This window comes from Acinonyx jubatus, chromosome E2 (genome assembly GCF_027475565.1).
Source record: "Acinonyx jubatus isolate Ajub_Pintada_27869175 chromosome E2, VMU_Ajub_asm_v1.0, whole genome shotgun sequence".
In the NCBI taxonomy this organism is placed as follows: Eukaryota; Metazoa; Chordata; class Mammalia; order Carnivora; family Felidae; genus Acinonyx; species Acinonyx jubatus.
The window spans coordinates 56,085,211-56,104,030 of NC_069396.1; the positions used below are offsets into that span (position 1 = coordinate 56,085,211).

The 18,820-nt window shown below is 40.4% G+C and overlaps 2 protein-coding genes across 2 annotated transcripts in view; both read left to right on the top strand.

The window, feature by feature from the left end:
- The window catches only part of LOC113593334 (KRAB domain-containing protein 5-like), a 69,421-nt gene extending 69,303 nt beyond the window's left edge, over positions 1–118 (top strand). The window contains exon 3 of the mRNA XM_053210711.1: positions 9–118. Within this exon, the coding sequence (XP_053066686.1) occupies positions 9–118 (110 nt within the window). The remainder of the gene's footprint in view (positions 1–8) is intronic.
- Positions 17–17,925, top strand: LOC113597878 (zinc finger protein 345-like). Its single transcript, XM_053210608.1, is given in 3 exon segments — positions 17–104; positions 14,577–16,945; positions 16,948–17,925. Coding segments are annotated over 2 exon segments (2,403 nt in total). The 5' UTR covers positions 17–104; positions 14,577–14,689; the 3' UTR covers positions 17,095–17,925.
- The last annotated feature ends 895 nt before the right edge of the window (positions 17,926–18,820 follow it).

Sequence of the window (18,820 nt, forward strand, 5' to 3'; positions counted from 1 at the left end):
ATAATCAGGCCTCATTGTGTCGAAACCACACCTGGTCATTTTTTTGGAACAAAAGAGGGAGCTCTGGGATGTGAAGAGAGAGAAGACGGTAGCCTCACCAGCAGGTAGGTGGGCATGAACAAAACAGATGACAGTGGTGATATGCAAATATTTAAAATATGGCTCAAGTAGCTCTCCTTGAATGGAAATTAGTTTGGAAGCCCAGTTTTATGTCTGTCCCACTCATAGCGGGACATCAGCTTTCCAACCCATCATACTCTTACATTCTCGAAGGATTCTTTGTTCTGCTCCAGTGATGGTCCATCACATCCACAGTGAGTGCCAGGAGACTCCCCTTGTGCGTTGAGTATCTCCAAAGTCTGAAAGCTTCTCCTTTGCTTTGGAGGCCCTGGAGAATTCTCCATATTCTGAGAGACTCTGTTGTAAGTCATTCCCACTTTCTGTTTTCATGAGAAGTGTGTCATAGTAGTGCTGGACTGAGTGGGTTTTGGTGTCCAAATCCCAGGAGCACTGGAGACAGGGATCTCGTGATTTCCGGTTTGTGCTTTCCAATGTTCCTGAGGCTATAATCTTTTTTTTATTTTAATGTTTTTTTGAGAGAGAGAGAGAGAGGCAGACAGACAGAGCAATCGTGGGGGACGGGCAGAGAGAGACAGAGACAGAATTTGAAGGAGCCTCCAGGCAGTCAGCACAGAGCTTGATGTGGGGTTCGAACTCACAGACCACAGATCATGACCTGAGCTGAAGTTGGATGGTCAACCAACTGAGCCACCCAGACACCCCACTGATGCTTTAGGCTTCATCATAGAACACTGAGATTCAGTAATTCTCTCAGATAAAAAAGCATTTTCTAAAATGAGAAAATCTCATGCTCTATTTCACTTCAGAAGCTTATTTTTCTTATGAATGATAATAAGAAATTTCCAATTTGTGTCTTCCATTCCTCAATGGTGAAATAATTTGTCCATGTGGATTCTAATATTCCTACCAACATTAATGCCACAGGGGAACTAGAACACTGAGAACTTAGAACTCACAGCCTGCCATAAAGACTCAATGGGTACGTTATTTCTCAGTAACTTGATAATTTTCATCTTTTTTCTTGTAGAATAGAAACTTCCTGTGCCTTTGTCATAAATGTTTTCACTTTCTGCGTGGCTCTTTATGAGATTCATTTCTGATTTATTAGATCAAAATTCTGACATGGCATGTGCGTCCTGAGGAATGAGGGAGATCATTTGGGTTGAGCTGTTGGTCTTGCACAGCTTTCCTGATATCATTTAGTTACCTGTTCTCTCTTCTTCCTCCATAAGTCTCTCTAAGAGGATCATTTGAATTGTTTGCCATGGAATAGTGGCTTGATATTTGAATAAAATGGTTATTTTCCTTTTGGCTGTTAGACTGTGATTTACATATTTGTTCTGGACATTTATTTCACAGCTGTCGTTCTGTGTCCTTTGAACAACATTAGCCACCTGATCCCAGTGTCACCCATTACAGGTTCCTTATTTCCTGTGTGCTCTCTGCTGGATCCCTCCACTAGAAGGTTGATATTTTTTCTCTGTTATCATTAAGTATCATATGGGAAGATGTGCACTAATCATCTCTTTTATTCTGGAAGCTTCCTCCTTCATTTCACCTTGTTTGTTGTCTGCTTTGGAAAATGAAGGATTCCTCCTATGTTTGCTGTAGGAATTGCTGTTTAAAGTAGAGATTGTGAATGAGAGTTCTGTCCTGTAAATTTCCATTTTATTCTGCCCTCATGTCCCATAGATACTCTTCCTTATCTCTTTTCTGTTGCTGCAAATAAAGAAAATGTGTATCACATTAGTTCAAATGCCTTAAAATTGTGAATGTAATCCAGCACAAAACATAAAGGAGACCTAGACTTTTAATGCTATAGAAGACTCAAAAACAATACCTTTTGGTATTTCTTTTTTTTTTTTTAATATGAAATTTATTGTCAAATTTGTTTCCATATAACACCTAGTGCTTATCTCAACAGGGGCCCTCCTCAATACCCGTCACCCACCCTCCCCTCCCTCCCTTCACCCATCAACCCTCAGTTTGTCCTCAGATTTAAGAGCCTCTTATGGCTTGCCTCCCTCCTTCTGTAACCTGTTTTTTATTTTTTTTTCCCTCCCCCATGGTCCTAAGTTTCTCAGGATCCACATAAGAGTGAAAATACATGGTATCTGTCTTTGTGTGTATGACTTCTTTCACTTAGCATAACACTCTCCAGTTCCATGCATGTTGCAACAAAAGGCCATATTTCATTCTTTCTCATTGCCAAGTAGTATTCCATTGTGTATATAAGCCACAATTTCTTTATCCATTCGTCAGTTGATGGACATTTAGGCTCTTTCCATAATTTGGCTAATGTTGAGAGTGCTGCTATAAACATTGGGGTACAAGTGCTCCTATGAATCAACACTCCTGTATCCCTTGGGTAAATTCCTAACAGTGCTATCGCTGGGTCATAGGGTAGCGCTATTTTTAATTTTTTCAGGAATCTCCACGCTGTTTTCCAGAGCGACTGCACCTGTTTGCATTCCCACCAACAGTGCAAGAAGCTTCCCATTTCTCCACATCCTCGCCAGCATCTATAGTCTCCCGCTGTGTTCATTTTAGCCACTATGACTGGTGTGCGGTGGTATTTGAGTGTGGTTTTGATTAGTATTTCCCTGATGAGGAGTGACGTTGAGCATCTTTTCATGTGCCTGTTGGCCATCTGGATGTCTTCTTTAGAGAAGTGTCTATGCATGTTTTGTGCCCATTTCTTCACTGGATGTTTGGTTTTCGGGTGAGGAGTTTGGGGAGTTCTTTTTAGATTTTGGATGCTAGCCCTTTGTCTCATATATCATTTGCAAATATCTTTTGCCATTCCGTTGGTTGCCTTTTGGTTTTGTTGATTGTTTCCTTTGCTGTACAGAAGCTTTTTATCTTCATGAGGTCCCAATAGTTCATTTTTGCTTTTTATTCCCTGGCCGTTGGGGATGTGTCAAGTAAGAAATTGCTGCGGCTGAGGTCAGAGAGGTTTTTCCCTGCTTTCTCCTCTAGGGTTTTGATGGTTTCCTGTCTCACATTCAGGTCCTTCATCCATTTTGAGTTTATTTTTGTGAATGGTGTAAGAAAGTGGTCTAGTTTCAACCTTCTGCATGTTGCTGTCCAGTTCTCCCAGCACCATTTGTTAAAGAGACGGTCTTTTTTTCTATTGGATATTCTTTCCTGCTTTGTCAAAGATTAGCTGGCCATATTTTTGTGGGTCTAGTTATGGGGTTTCCATTCTATTCCATTGGTCTATGTGTCTGTTTTTGTGCCAATACCATGCTGTCTTGATGATGACAGCTTTGTAGTAGAGGCTAAAGTCTGGGATTGTGATGCCTCCCGCTTTGGTCTTCTTCTTCAATATTACTTTGGCTATTCGGGGTCTTTTGTGGTTCCATACAAATGTTAGGATTGCTTGTTCTAGTTTCAAGAAGAATGCTGGTGCAATTTTGACTGGGATTGCATTGAATGTGTAGATAGCTTTGGGTAGTATTGACATTTTGACAATATTTATTCTTCCAATCCATGAGCATGGAATATTTTTCCATTTCTTCATATCTTCTTCAATTTCCTCCATAAGCTTTCTATGGTTTTCAGGATACAGATATTTTACATCTTTGGTTAGGTTAATCCTACGTATTTTATGCCTCTTCGTGCAATTGTGAATGGGATTAGTTTCTTTATTTGCCTTCTGTTGCTTCATTATTCTTGTATAAGAATGCAACTGATTTGTGTACATTGATTTTGTATCCTACGACTTTGCTGAATTCATGTATCAGGTCTAACAGACTTTTGGTGGAGTCTATCACGGGTTTTCCATGTGTAGTATCATGTCATCTGCAAAAAGCGAAAGCTTGACTTCATCTTTGCCAATTTTGATGCCTTTGATTTCCTCTTGTTTTCTGTGTGCTGATGCTAGCACTTCCAACACTATGTTAAACAACAGCGGTGAGAGTGGACATCCCTGTCGTGTTCCTGATCTCAGGGAAAAAGCACTCAATTTTTCCCCATTAAGGATGATATTAGCTGTGGGCTTTTCATAAATGGCTTTTATGATGTTTAAGTGTGTTCTTTCTATCCTGACATTCTCAAGGGGTTTTATTAAGAAAGGATGCTGAATTTTGTCTAATGCTTTTTCTGCCTCTGTTGACAGGATCCTATGGTTCTTATTTTTTCTTTTACTAATGTGATGTATCACATTGATTGATTTGCAAATGCTGAACCAGCCCTGTTGCTCAGGAATGAATCCCACTTGATCATGGTGAATAATTCTTTTTATATGCTGTTGAATTCGATTTGCTAGTATCTTATTGAGAATGTTTTCTTTCATATTCATCAGGGATATTGGGCTATAGTTCTCTTTTTTACTGGGTCTCTGGTTTAGGAATCAATGTAATGCTGGCTTCATAGAATGAGTCTGGAAGTGTTCCTTCCCTTTCTACTTTTTGGAGTAGCTTGAGAAAGATAGGTATTATCTCTGCTTTAAATGTCTGGTAGAATTCCCCTGGGAAGCCATCTGGCCCTGGACTCATATTTGTTGGGAGGTTTTTGATAACTGATTCGATTGCTTCGCTGGTTATGGGTCTGTTCAAGCGTTCAATTTCTTCCTGTTTGAGTTTGGAAGTGTGTGGGTGTTTAGGAATTTGTCCATTTCTTCCAGGTTGTCCAGTTTGTTGGCATATAACTTTTCATAGTATTCCCTGATAATTGCTTGTATTTCTGAGGGATTGGTTGTAATAAATCCATTTTCATTCATGATTTTATCTATTTGGGTCATCTCCCTTTTCTTTTTGAGAAGCCTGGCTAGAGGCTTATCAATTTTGTTTATTTTTTCAAAACACCAACTCTTGGATTCATTGATCTGCTCTACTGTTTTTTTAGATTCTATATTGTTTATTTCTGCTCTGAGCTTTATTATTTGTCTTCTTCTGCTGGCTTTGGGGTGTCTTTGCTGTTCTGCTTCTGTTTCCTTTAGGTGTGCTGTTATATTTTTTGGGGGGAATTTTCTTGTTTCTTGAGATAGGTCTGGATTGCAATGTATTTTCCTCTGAGGACTGCCTTCGCTGCATCCCAGAGGGTTTGGATTGTTGTATTTTCATTTTCATTTGTTTCCATATATTTTTTAATTTCTTCTCTAATTGTCTGGTTGACCCATTCATTCTTTAGTAGGGTGTTCTTTAACCTCCATGCTTTCGGAGGTTTTCCAGACTTCTTCCTGTGGTTGATTTCAAGCTTCATAGCATTGTGGTCTGAAAGTAGGCATGGTATGATCTCAATTCTTGTATACTTGTGAAGGGTACAGTCTTTAATTTAATGTCTAGTTTGTCTGATATAAGTATGGCAACTTCAGCTTTCTTTTGAGTTCCAGTAGCATGAGAGATAGTTCTCCATCTCCTCACTTTCAGTCTGAAGGTGTCCTCAGGTCTAAAATGAGTCTCTTGTAGATAGCAAATACATGGGTCTTGTTTTGTTTTGTTTTCCATTCTGATACCCTATGTCTTTTGGTTGGAGCATTTAGTTCATTTACATTCAGTGTCATTATAAAAAGATATGGGTTTAGAGTCACTGTAATGTCTGTAGGTTTCATGCTTGTAGTGATGTCTCTGGTACTTTGTTTCACAGGATCCCCCTTAGGATCTCTTGTAGGGCTGGTTTAGGGGTAATGATTTCCTTCAGTGTTTGTTTGTTTGGGAAGAACTTTATCTCCTTCTATTCTAAATGACAGACTTGCTGGATAGAGGATTCTCAGCTGCATATTTTTCCTGTTCACCACATTGAAGATTTCCTGCCATTCCCCTCTGGCCTGCCAAGTTTCAACAGATAGATCCGTCATGAGTCTTATCGGTCTCCCTTTATATGTTAGAGCATGTTTATCCCTAGCTGCTTTCAGAATTCTCTGTTTATCCTTGTATTTTGCCAGTTTCACTACGATATGTCATGCAGAGGATCATTCTAAGTTACGTCTGACGGCAGTTCTCTGTGCCTCTTGGATTTCATAGCCTTTTTCCTTCCCCAGATCTGGGAAGTTTTCAGCTATGTTTTCTTCAAGTACACCTTCAGCACTTTTCCCTCTCTTCCTCCTCTGGAATCCCAATTATGCGTATATTATTGCGTTTCTTCATATCACTTAGTTCTCTAATTCTCCCTCATACTCCTGGATTTTTTTTTTTTTATCTTTTTCTCAGCTTCCTCTTTTTCCATAATATTCTCTTCTAATTCACCTATTCTCTCCTCTGCCTCTTCAATCTGAGCTGTGGTCGCCTCCATTTTATTTTGCACCACATTTATAGCATTTTTTAGCTTCTCCTGTTTCTTAGTCCCTTGATCTCTGTAGCGATAGATTCTCTGCTGTCCTCTATACTTTTTCAAGCCCAATGATTAATTTTATGGCTATTATTTTATTTTATTTTATTTATTTATTTTTCATCGTTTATTTAATATTTGAGACAGGGAGAGACGGCATGAACGGGGGAGGGTCAGAGAGAGAAGGAGACACAGAATCTGAAACAGGCTCCAGGCTCTGAGCTGTCAGCACAGAGCCCGACGCGGGGCTCGAACTCACGGACCCCGAGATCATGCCCTGAGCTGAAGTCAGATGCTTAACCGACTGAGCCATGCAGGCACCCCTATTATTTTAAACTCATTTTCTGTTATATTGCTTAAATCGTTTTTGATCAGGTTGTTAGCTGTCACTACTTCCTGGCGTTTCTTTTGAGGAGAATTCTTCCGTTTTGTCATTTTGGATAGTCCCTGGAGTGGCACAGAACTGCAGGGCTCTTCCCCTGTGCTGTCTGGGGTAACTTGTGTTGGTGGGCGGGGTCACAGTCAGACCCGATGTCTGCCCACAGTCCACCGCTGGGGCCACAGTCAGACTGGTGTGTACCTTATCTTCCCCTCTCCCAGGGGCAGGACTCACTGTGGAGTGGTGTGGCCCCTGTCTGGACTACTTCCACACTGCCATGCTTGTGGTGCTTCCTCTGTGGGATCTGGCATATTAGCCAGGGTGGATCCGCAGGGTGCACAGGGGCAGGAGGGGCAGGCTCAGCTCACTTTGCCTTTGGTGCTCCAAGGTCCATTGCAAGAGGGGCCCTGCAGCACTGGGAGGGAGGCAGACCCTTTGGAGGGATGGTTGCATAGAAGCACAATGTGGGTGTTTATGCAGTTCAAGCAAGTTCCGTGATGGGAACTGGTTCCCTTTGGAATTTCAGCGGGTGGATGGGCGAGGCAGTTGGCGCTGGCCAGCACCTTTGTTCCCTGGTGAGCTGAGCTCTGTCCTCCAGAGTTCAACAACTCTTCCTCCCATTATCTTCTAGCCCTTCTGCTCTCTGAGCAGAGCTGTTGACTTATAACATTCCAGATGTTATGTCCCGCTTGGCTCTCAGAAAACACTCGGTACGGCCCCTCTGCATTTGCAAGTGAGACTGGGGGCTCTGCGTTGCAGGGCAGGCTCCCCCTCCACTGCCCCCCTCCCTCCCACCAGTCCATGCAGTGCGCACCGCCTCTCCGCCCTTCCTACCCTCTTCTGTCCGCCTCCTGTCTACGCTTGGCTCCAGAGAGTCCATTCTGCTAGTCTTCTGGCAGTTTTCTGGGTTATTCAGGCAGATGTGGGTGGAATCTAAGTGATCAGCAGGACGTGGTGAGCCCAGCATCTACACTGCCATCTTCCCCTCCTTCTGTCCTCCTCTGTATTTCTGAGTTTGTGTGTTTGTGGTGTATTTGCAAGTCACAAAAACCTTTCTCCACAAATAGATGTATAATCTGTATGTCACTGAAAATAGTTGTTAGTTTCAGGGAGAGTAAACATATTTCATTCTATCACTTTTATTCTTTTGTATTCAATTGGTAATTTTTGTATTTTATGTGGAATCTTCACTTTTCTCTTTATGTTACTCAGTTTCATGGTTTTAATATATTTGCATTACCATCACCACGTTGAAACTTTCAGTAAACTTACTTTTAGGATTGTCTCTGTATAATGGTTGGTGTGTTCCTCGTAGATGAATTTAAAGTCGGATAATCTGGATAAAGACCAATATTATACTATTGCAATTTTGCCAGATATTCTTTTGGAAGATGAAAAACAACACTATTGTTTTCATAGATTACTGGGATAGATGGGTGAATTCATGCAAAACTGTTAGAATGGTCTGTACTGTGTAGTAAGTGTTTAAGAGAATGGTTGTTTCTGTTCATGATATGAGGCTTAGTAATTTCCTCATTATTCTTCAGGTTCAAAGTCCTCCATGATTTCTTCTTGTGTTTTTTTTTTTCTTGGAATATAGAAGTGTGGTTCTTGAAGTGAAGATGTTGGCATGAGTTTCAGGTTTGTGAGAAATGTAGAAACTCAGACCCCACATAAAATTCGAAATCAGAATGTGAGTTTTAAGAAGATGCTCTGTTTGTTTTCATACGTCACACTGACAATGTCACATTGACATTGAAGTGCACGCGTAGCTCACCATCACTTTTTATTATTCTGTGTCTGTTTTCTTCTGTAGTACATTATTTTGACAACTGATTTTGTCGTATGTTGTAAATTAGGAAGTTTGGTGCCACCAGAATACTCTTTATGTTTCAAGATTATTGTGGGTATATATTATCCTGCCATACCCATGTGAATGTTCCATTTGGTTGTGATCTTTCTGCCAAAAATGTCACTGGGAATTTGATGGAGGTCGCATGAAATCAGTAGATCACTTGGAGTATAGTGACAGTTGGATAATTTGAAGTATTCCAATGTAAGAACATGGATGTGTTTTCACTTACTTCTTCTTTCAATTCCTTCACAATATTTTATAGTTTTCTCTGCACCAGTTTTGACCTCTAGCATTATGTTGAGTCTTAAGTTGTTTATTCTTTGTGATGCTACTGTAACTGTAATTATATTTTGCGGGGGATTGTTCTTTGTTGTGTATAAACCATGAATTGTTATTTGTTGGGTTTGTGATCTCCAATTTTGTAAAATTTACTTGAGTTTTAGCAGGTTTTTCGAATTGAGGATTCTTTAGGGGCACTTGGGTGGCACAGTTGATGGAGTGTCTGACTGTTGATTTTGGCTCAGGTCATGATCCCAGGGTCATGGGATCAAGCCCTGCCTCAGGCTCTACACCTAACATGCAGCTTGCTTGAGAGTCTCTGCCTCCCTGTGCCCCTAACCTACTTGCACACACACTCTGTCTCAAAAGATAATAATTTAAAACTAAAAGAAAATAGGGATTCTTCGGAGAAGATGATAGTATCGTGACAGACTAGGAGTACCCTACCCTCATCACATCCCACAAATACATCTAGCTAACCACCAAACCGTCCTACATATCCCAAAAAGCAACCTTAAGACTGACGGAGGAATTACCCAGCTGATGAGAGAGAAGAGGCACATCGAAGATTGTAGGAAGTATAGAGATTTGGCCGGGGGAGCAACAGATTATAGTGCTGCTGAAAGCAGGGAACTGTGGTTGTGGAGAAGGATGAGAGAGAGTGGAGCCCAAAGAAGAATGCACAAGGAGAACATTTCCCTAATGTCATTGTCTTGGAAAAGGAGAAGGCCTGCATTTTGTGCTTTCTTACAAACAGTGTGGCTTCAAGCCTTGAGTTTTCAAGTAGGCGGGCTTAGCTTGGAAAGATCCAGGAGGGTACTGTCCTGTCCTGGACAGAAGGTAGGCTCACAACCTGGGTGTAGACAGCATGGAAACAGCGATGTGAAGAGCATTTGGGGCACAGATGAGTGAGATTATTTGATATTCTAGGGGCCCTTCAATGAGGTGCATCATGGGGAACAAAGGAGCTGACTTGTTCCATTTCCTTCCCATGTTCCTCAGCATGAACACAGAGCACCCTGAGAGAAAGGGCTCAGCGGGGACACTGGCTGCCTGCCTTGCTTACAACAAGCCCCAAGCCCCTATGCTCTGGTGGAACTGCCCTTCTCAGTCAAGCCTGTCAATCCCAGCAAGGTTGGCCCCTACCTCAGGGGACCTGCATAATCTGCTGCCCACACCACATGTGACCACACAGTTCTGCATGGCCTCAGTTCTGGTGGAGTTGATGTCCGGACTCATCTCACAAGCAGACCACAGCATAACCAGTCAAAACTTGCCCCATTGAAGACAGGGTCCAAACACTGGCAGGAGAGCTTCTGCACACCACTGGCGTCAAAGATAGAGCAGGAGACATAACTGGCTATTTTAACATACACAGGGTGGTGGAGATGTAGACAAAATGCCAAGATGGAAGAATTTATCCAAAATGAAACAACAAGATTTGGCCGTGGCCAGAGATTTCAGTGAAACACTGTATCAGTAACATTCCAAATGGAAAATTGAAGGCAACTATCATAAGGATACTCACTGAGGTTGTGAAAAGAAGACAGCAGTGAGGCTCTGACTACAGCAATAAGAGGCTTAGCAAAGGAAGAGTGACGTAAAATGCAATAAATGAGATGAGAAATGCACTTGACTCAATGAACAGCATGTTGGAAGAATGAGAGCAGCAAATTGGTGGCCTTAAAGACAAAATAATGGAAAATAGTGAAACTTAAGGAAGAGAGAGACAGAGAGACAGAGTAGAATTATGCAACATGAAATAGCCTTAGGAAATCAGGGACTCCCTCAAAAGTGATAAGATTTATATTACAGGGTCACAGAAGAAGATGAGAAAGGGGGGTCAGAAAAGTTACTTCAGGGAATAATAGAAGAAAGCATCCCTAATCAGTTGAAGGAAACAGACCTGCAGATTCAGGAGGCATAGAACTCCATCGAAATCACCAAAAGGAGGCCAACACCAAGACATCTTGGAATTAGCAAACTATGGTGATAATGACAAAATCTTAAAAGCAGCAACACAGGGGAAGTATTTCACCCATCCTGAAAAGCATAAGGCCAGCTCAAGAATTCTCAACAGAAACATGGCAACCCTGAGGGAGGGACATGATAGATTCAAAAGGCTGAATGGGGAAAATAGGCAGCCAAGAACAGTCTATCCAGGAAGACTATCATTCAGACTAGAGGAGAGAGAGAGATTTCCAGTCAAACAAACTAAAGGAGTTTGTGACCACTGGAACAGCCCTCCAAGACATGTTTAAGGATAGTCTTTGACTTCAGAGGAGAGACCAAAAGTGAGAAAGACAAGAAAGTATCAGAAAACAATCTCCAGAAACAATGCCAAAAGTAATAATACAATGGCAGCAAATAGGTATCTAGTCAATGATTCCTTTGAAGGGAAATGTACTATGCACTCCAATCAAAACACATAGGGTGTCTGAATGGATTAAAAAAAACCCAAACCGATTAATCTGCTGTCTACAAAAGACTCAATTTAGACCTGAAGTTGTCTGCCAGTTGAAAGTGAGGGGCTAGAGAAACGTTATCATGCAAATGGATGTCAAAAGAAGGCCAGTGTAGCAATATTTATATTCGACAAACTAGCCTTTTTTTGTTCTTGTATTGTGGTTATCTCCTCTTGGGTACCAGGGTAATGCCTGCCACGTAGAATGATTTTCAATGGGTTCCCTGTATTCTATTATTTGTAGAATTTTGATGAATTTTATCAGCAATTGCTTTTTTAAAAAAATATAATGTTCTCCATTACCTTTTTAATAACTATTTATTTTGAGAGGAGAGATAAGAAGGAAGAGGTAAGGAGAGATAGAGATAGAGAGCATCCCAAGAAGGGTGCCCACTATCAGTGCAGAGCCCAGTGTGGTGCTGGAACTTACAAAGTGAGATCATGACCTGAGCCAAAACCAACAGTTGCATGCTAAACCAACTGAGCCACCGGAGCATCCAAGGAATTACTTGTTTAAAAGTTTGGTCCATTGACCGGTGAACGCATGTGGTCTTGGTCTTTTCCAAATTGTCTAATATGTTAGTGTATGTTTGCTTTAGGAATCGTTTATCACACTATATGTTTCTGTGTGTAACTGTTGCCTCATTTTCTTTTCCATTTTTCTTTTTCGTTGGTGGGTTTTTTTTTCACTGTAAATATATTTAAAGTATTGTCAAGTTTGTTTGTTGTATTGGAGAAACGGAATTACTTTCAATGTTATGTTATTGTTTATTTGGGTCTTCATTTTACTTCTTTCTTATTTTTCTTTAGCATTTCCTTTGACAGAATTTTAGCTAAATTTCTTCATTCTTTTGTTGATTGAGGTGTAATAAAAGAAAAAGGTGAAATACAATAATTAACTCAATCATTTATAGCATAAAAAATTGAAAGTGGAGTGTCTACTAGAAAAATGAGGAAAAAATGAATAATAATGATTACCAAAAAAAAAAGTTTCCTAGGATTTTGTATAGATAATGCCATCCTCTAACAGCGATAATTTTGCTTTTTCTCTTCCAATTTGTTTCCATTTTAGAATTGTTTTAAGTTTATTTATTTTGAGAGAGTGGGAGTCAGGAGAAGCTGAGAGAAAGGGAGAGAGGGAGAGAGACAGAGTGAACCCCAACAGGCTCTGTGCTGTCAGCATGGGGCCTGATGTGTGGCTCAAACTCACATAGTGCCAGGTTGAAAACCAAGAGTCAGACAATTAAGTGAGCCAACCAAGCGCCCCCAATTTGGTTTCCTTTTATGTATTTTTTTCCTAATTGTTCTGAATAGTGCCAGTACTGTGTGGAATGGACATGGGAAAGTTGCTTCCATATCTTATTTGTGATCCTATAGGAGGAGGAGCTTTTGGCCTTCTCATCGATTATGTTGGATTTCAGCTTTTCACACATACATGATCTTGATTAGGATGAAGTAGTTTCCTTGGATTCTTCCTTATTGAGTATCTTTAATCATGAAATGGTGTCCAATATGCTCACTTCCTGTCCTGTATCAATTAAGATAATCCTCTCTTTGTGATCTTTAGTCTGTAATGTGCAGTCCCAACTCGATAGTTTTCCATATGGTGAAACATTCTTGAATTGCAGGAAGAATTCCCAGTTGATTATGTCATAAAATGGTAAAATGTGCTTTTGATTCAGTTTGTTTTTCATTTGTTTATTTGTTTTGAGAGGGAGAGGGAGGAAAGAGGATCCCAAGCAGGTTTTTCAGTTTGCAATGAGCTGGACATGGGGCCTGATCTCACGACTGAAGTCATGACCGGAGCTGAAGTCAAGGGTCGGGTGCTTCACCAACTTAGGCTCCCAGGCTCCCCTATTTGCTTAGTTTTATGGTGGACGTTGCATGAATATTCCCCACAGATGGTAATTCATAGTCTTCTGTACTTGTAGCATCTTCCTTCAGCCTTGATAACCTGTTAAGGCTGGTATGATCAAGGGTTTTCATAATCTCCCTTCTCTTCACTCTCTAGAAATGTCTGGGGAGATGTCAAGTACTTTGTCATGTGTGTCTATGAATTATTCTGTGAATTCATCTGGCATAAGGGTTTTCCTTGCTGGGAGTTTATTTTTTTTTATTTATTTTTAATTAGAAAACATTTTTAATGTTTTTATGTATTTTTGAGTCAGGGAGAGACAGAGCATGAGCAGGGGAGGGGAGCAGAGAGAGGGAGGCACAGAATCTGAAGCAGGCTCAAGGTTCTGACCTGTCATCACAGAGCCCGATGAGGGGCTCGAACTCACACACTGTGAGATCATGGCCTGAGCTGAAGTCTGATGCTTACCCACCTGAGCCACCCAGGCGTCCCATTGGGACTTTAGGTATTACAGTGTTAATGTACTTAGTAGTTGTAGATCTGTTGACTTTTTTCTTTTTCTTTTTTCTTTTTTTTTTTTTTTTTTTTGAGTGTGAGAGTCAGTGAGTGGGAGAGAAAGCAGAGGGAGAGAGAGAGAGAATCTTAAATAGACTTCGTGCTTAGGGTAGAGCCTGATACGGGTGTCCATCACATGACCCTAAGATCATGACCTGAGCCAAAATCAAGAGTTGGATGCTCAACCGACTAAGCCACCCAGGTTCCTCTTTCATTATAATCTTTTCTCCATGATGATGTTAAGTAGGTTATACCTTATTTGAAATAGGTACTTTTTTTTTTTTTTTGGATACCTATTTGTTAGCATGTAATTATCCTTTTTCCCAATTATGATTACTTTTATTTCTATGATATCACATGTACTGTGTCTTGTTTTAGTTCTTCACTTCTGATTTTAGGTGAACTTCAAATTTTCATCCTTACTTGATGGTGTTACAGGTCTGTGAAATTTTTGGGTTACTTCTGAAAACAAACTCGTCCTGTTGTTTTATTCCTACTTTTGCTATATCGTATTTTCCTAATTTCTGTTTGACTTTTAAATTAAATGTGCTTCCTTCTAAATTTTGGCTCATAGGGTAATTTCCTGATTCTTTGTGACACAGGAATTTGATTTGTGCTACACCATTAAACAACTACAGAATGATCTATTAGGCTACGTTTTCACGTTGTGTGTAAGTTTCTGTGTCAAGGAAGAATGAAGTCCCGATGAATCCTTCTCAACCATCTTCCTGACATTCTCAGACTGATTTAAAGGTTGTATATTAGAAGTTGTCAGTACCTTCATGTGAGAGTAGTAATTGGAATGCTGTCCCTTTTTTTGTTATTTGCTATCTTTCAGCTATATCTTCACATGGCAGCCAGAGCTTCCTGCCAAAGCCATGCATAGAAGCCTCTTCCCAAAATGTGTCACTGGGTACATGGAAACATCATGCCCTTGAGAATTTACACGTAATGATAAACTGGGACAGTGGTAGAAAGAATGAAGCACATCAGAAGTTTCATGAAGGACGTGGTCCAAATGAGACGACTGCCCATAGTAAGAACCTCATGGCCCCAAGTGGTGAAGGACATAAAACATCTTGGAAAACCGCCCTTTTTACATCCACTATTTGTGCAAAGCAGTGTGCATCTGTAAGCAGAAGTTCCAATCAAACATGCAAACATACATATTTGTGCAAAGAAAATTTGGAACGTTTGGAAAGTTACCTCATCCACACTGAAAACAATGCTGTGAACCATTGTGAAAGTGGAATTGGATTGACCTTTCAGTCAAATATTTCTAAAACTCAGACATTCAAAAATGAAGATAAAAGACCTAGGACGTCTCAGTTTGGGAGGGACTTCACAGAGGAGGTGACCCTGCAACATTACCAGAGTATTTTCAATGGAGCTACACTGGCTCAATACAGTGAATCTGAGACACAGTCTAACCAGGGCTCTCATGTTAGCCAACGTCTGAGGACTCTGCAAGAAAACCATTTTGAATCTAATAAAGGTGAGGAAGTGTTTTATCCAAACTCCAAATATACCAATAGTAAGAGTACACAGAGGGGAGAAATTACTTCTAAATATGATGAATGTGGGAAAGCTCTGAAGCAGTCCTCCAGTATTGCTGATCATCAGAGGCTTCATGGGGGTGGAAACCCATACATATATAATGAATCTGGGAACATGTTTAATCAATCATTAAGCCTAAATACGTATAAGACAAGTGGTACTGGAGAGAAAAGGTACATTGGCAAGGAATGTGGCAAAACCTTTGACAGGCACTCGACACTATCTCAACATCAGCAAACGCATACTGCAAAGAAAATTGACAAATGTGAAGAAAGTGGTCAAACCTTTAAGGATGGGTCATCACTCCATGCAGACAGGCGAATCTGTACTGCACAGAAACCTTACAAATGTCAACAATGTGGCAAGGCCTTTAGCCAGCAATCATTGCTTACTCAGCATCAAAGAATCCACACTGGAGAGAAACCTCACAAATGTCAAGAATGTGGCAAGGCCTATAACCAGCAATCATCCCTTACTAAGCATCACAGAATACATACTGGAGAGAAACCTTACAAATGTCAAGAATGTGGCAAGGCCTTTAGCCACCGATCATCCCTTCCTCAGCATCACAGAATACATACTGGAGAGAAACCTTACAAATGTCAAGAATGTGGCAAGGCCTTTAGCCACCGATCATCCCTTCTTCAGCATCACAGAATACATACTGGAGAGAAACCTTACAAATGTCAAGAATGTGGCAAGGCCTTTAGCCACCGTTCATCCCTTACTCAGCATCACAGAAGGCATACTGGAGAGAAATCTTACAAATGTGAAGAATGTGGCAAGGTCTTTCCCCAGCAATCATCCCTTAGTCGACATCACAGAATTCATACTGGAGAGAGACCTTACAACTGTCAAGAATGTGGCAAGGCCTTTAACCACCCATCATCCCTTACTCAGCATCACAGAATCCATACTGGCGAGAAACCTTACCAATGTCAAGAATGTGGAAAAGCCTTTAACTGTTCCTCACAACTTACTGAACATCACAGAATTCATACTGGAGAGAAACCCCACAAATGTAAAGAATGTGGCAAGGCCTATAAAGCGTACTCACAGCTCACTCAACATCACATAATTCATACCGGAGAGAAACCTTACAAATGTAAAGAATGTGGTAAGGCCTTTAGCAGATACTCAACCCTTTTTCTACATCGCATAATTCATACCGGACAGAAACCTTACCAATGTAACAAATGCAGCAAATCCTTTAATTTACCTTCAAGGCTTACTCAGCATCACAGAATCCATACTGGAGAGAAACCTTACCAATGTCAAGAATGTGGTAGAGCCTTTATGCGGCAATCATCCCTTACTCGGCATCACAGAATGCATACGGGAGAGAAACCTTACAAATGTCAAGAATGTGGAAAGGTCTTTAGCCAGCGAAGAACACTTACTCAGCATCATGTAATTCATACTGGAGAGAAACCTTACAAATGTCAAGTGTGTGGCAAGGTCTTTAGCCAGCAAGCATCCCTTAGTCAGCATCAGAGAATTCATAGTGGAGAGAAACCTCACAAATGTCAAGAATGTGGCAAGGCCTTTAGGTTGAAGTCAAACCTTAATTACCATCACAAAATTCATACTGGAGAGAAACCTTTCCAATGTCAACAATGTGGCAAAGCCTTTAGGATTAAGTCAAACCTTAAAGTCCATCACAGAATTCACACTGGAGAGAAACCTTACCAATGTCAGATATGTGGCAAGGGCTTTACCAAATGCTCAGAACTTCATCAACATCGCAGAATTCATACTTGAGCCACACTTACCAATGCACCGTGTGCAAAAGGCTTTAATCACCAATCATCCTTTATTCAAGATTACAGAAATCGTCTTGGAGCAAATGTTACAGAGTTTAAGACTGTGAAGGAATTTTCCCCCCACTTTTTAAAAAGTTTTTCTTCCATAGAATGAGTGGGAGGGTGCAGAGGCAGACACACACACAGAATGAAAAGCAGGTTCCAGGCTCCGAGGTTTCGGCACAGACAGCTCAGAGCCTGATACAGGGCTCGAACCCATAAACTGCTATATCACGACATGAGGTGAAGCTGGATGGTTCACCGACTGAGCCACCCAGGCACCCCAAGACTGTGAGATAACTTTTAAGGAGGGCTCAACACTACTCCATATCACAGAATCCACATTGAGGATTAACGATACCCAAGTAAACAATGTGGCAAGACTTTAACCAATGCTAATCCCTGATTTTTTGTCAGAGAATGTGTTATAGAGATGATTTTACACAAAAAAAAAGAATCTGGGAAGCCCTTGAATGGTGCTCAAGCCTCATTCCACAGCACCAAATTCATACTTGAGAGACACCTTACAATTGTAGAGAATGTGGTGAAACGTTTCACTTGGCTCAAGCCCTACTCACCATCACATTGTTCATACATAGGACAAACATTGCAAATGTGATGAATGTGGCACACCCCTAGGTGGACGTCCTAACTTATTCAACATCATAATTCCCATATCAGAGGAAATCTCTAAAATGTGAATTGAATGACAAAGCTTTCAGCTGGAATTCAATCCTTATACAATATCTCTAAATGCATGCTGAGTTGAAACCATACAAACCTAATGCATGAGCAAAGCCCTTCTTCATAAATACACCATTTGGAAAACATCAGAGAGTACCAATAGGAAAGTAAGTTGAAAGAAAAGTACGTTTAAAAACATATGTAGCTGAACATAAAATGTCAACACGTGTCACAGGATCACAGCAGAAAGCAATAAGTCAGTGTATTCAGACATTACATCAAAATACTTATTAGAAGGTATAATACAAAGTTAAACATTTAGATAATGTATATGCTATTATGCTTTAAATGATAAAAGGGATGCATTTTTGCATAGGTATAATCTCAATGTTTTTACATTAACCTTTTTAAGATTTGTGACTAGTAAACATCAATATACTTCTTATTCTGAAATCACTTCAGAAAATTCATTTATTCCTAGTGGGCGTGTGAATGTACGCGGCTGAGTGTTGCTACATCAATGACATGAGTTCCCTTCTTTCTTAGGTGGAACTCATACATATGTAATTTTCCATGGAAGGTGAAGAAGAGTTGAATAAAATCTAAATGGAGATACTTTCTGTGCCTGTAACCTTGCTGTAATTATCATGAAAGAGGTGTTCAGGACACCATTGTCCATTTATTTCAACTAAAAGTGTGTATTACAAATAAAAAGTTGTACTAAATGGTCTTTAAGGGAAAGAGGGTCAGTCCACTGAAAAACGTGATGCAGGTTCATCATAGCAATAGTTACAAGTACAGAATATCAACTGATGTGATTGAAAGGAAGAAATGTTCACAGATATCAGAAAGAGAAGAGCAAAACCTTCCTAAGATGGCTAGGATTCTACATTCACATGTTTGAAGAATCACCTCAGGCCTGAAAGAATTTCAGTAGGCAAAATTAAGCTGTACATAATTTAAAATAGACTGTCATGTCTTCTGAGTCCTCATGGTAACCACCAAGCAAAACTGTTAATTGATACCCAAAAGATAAAGA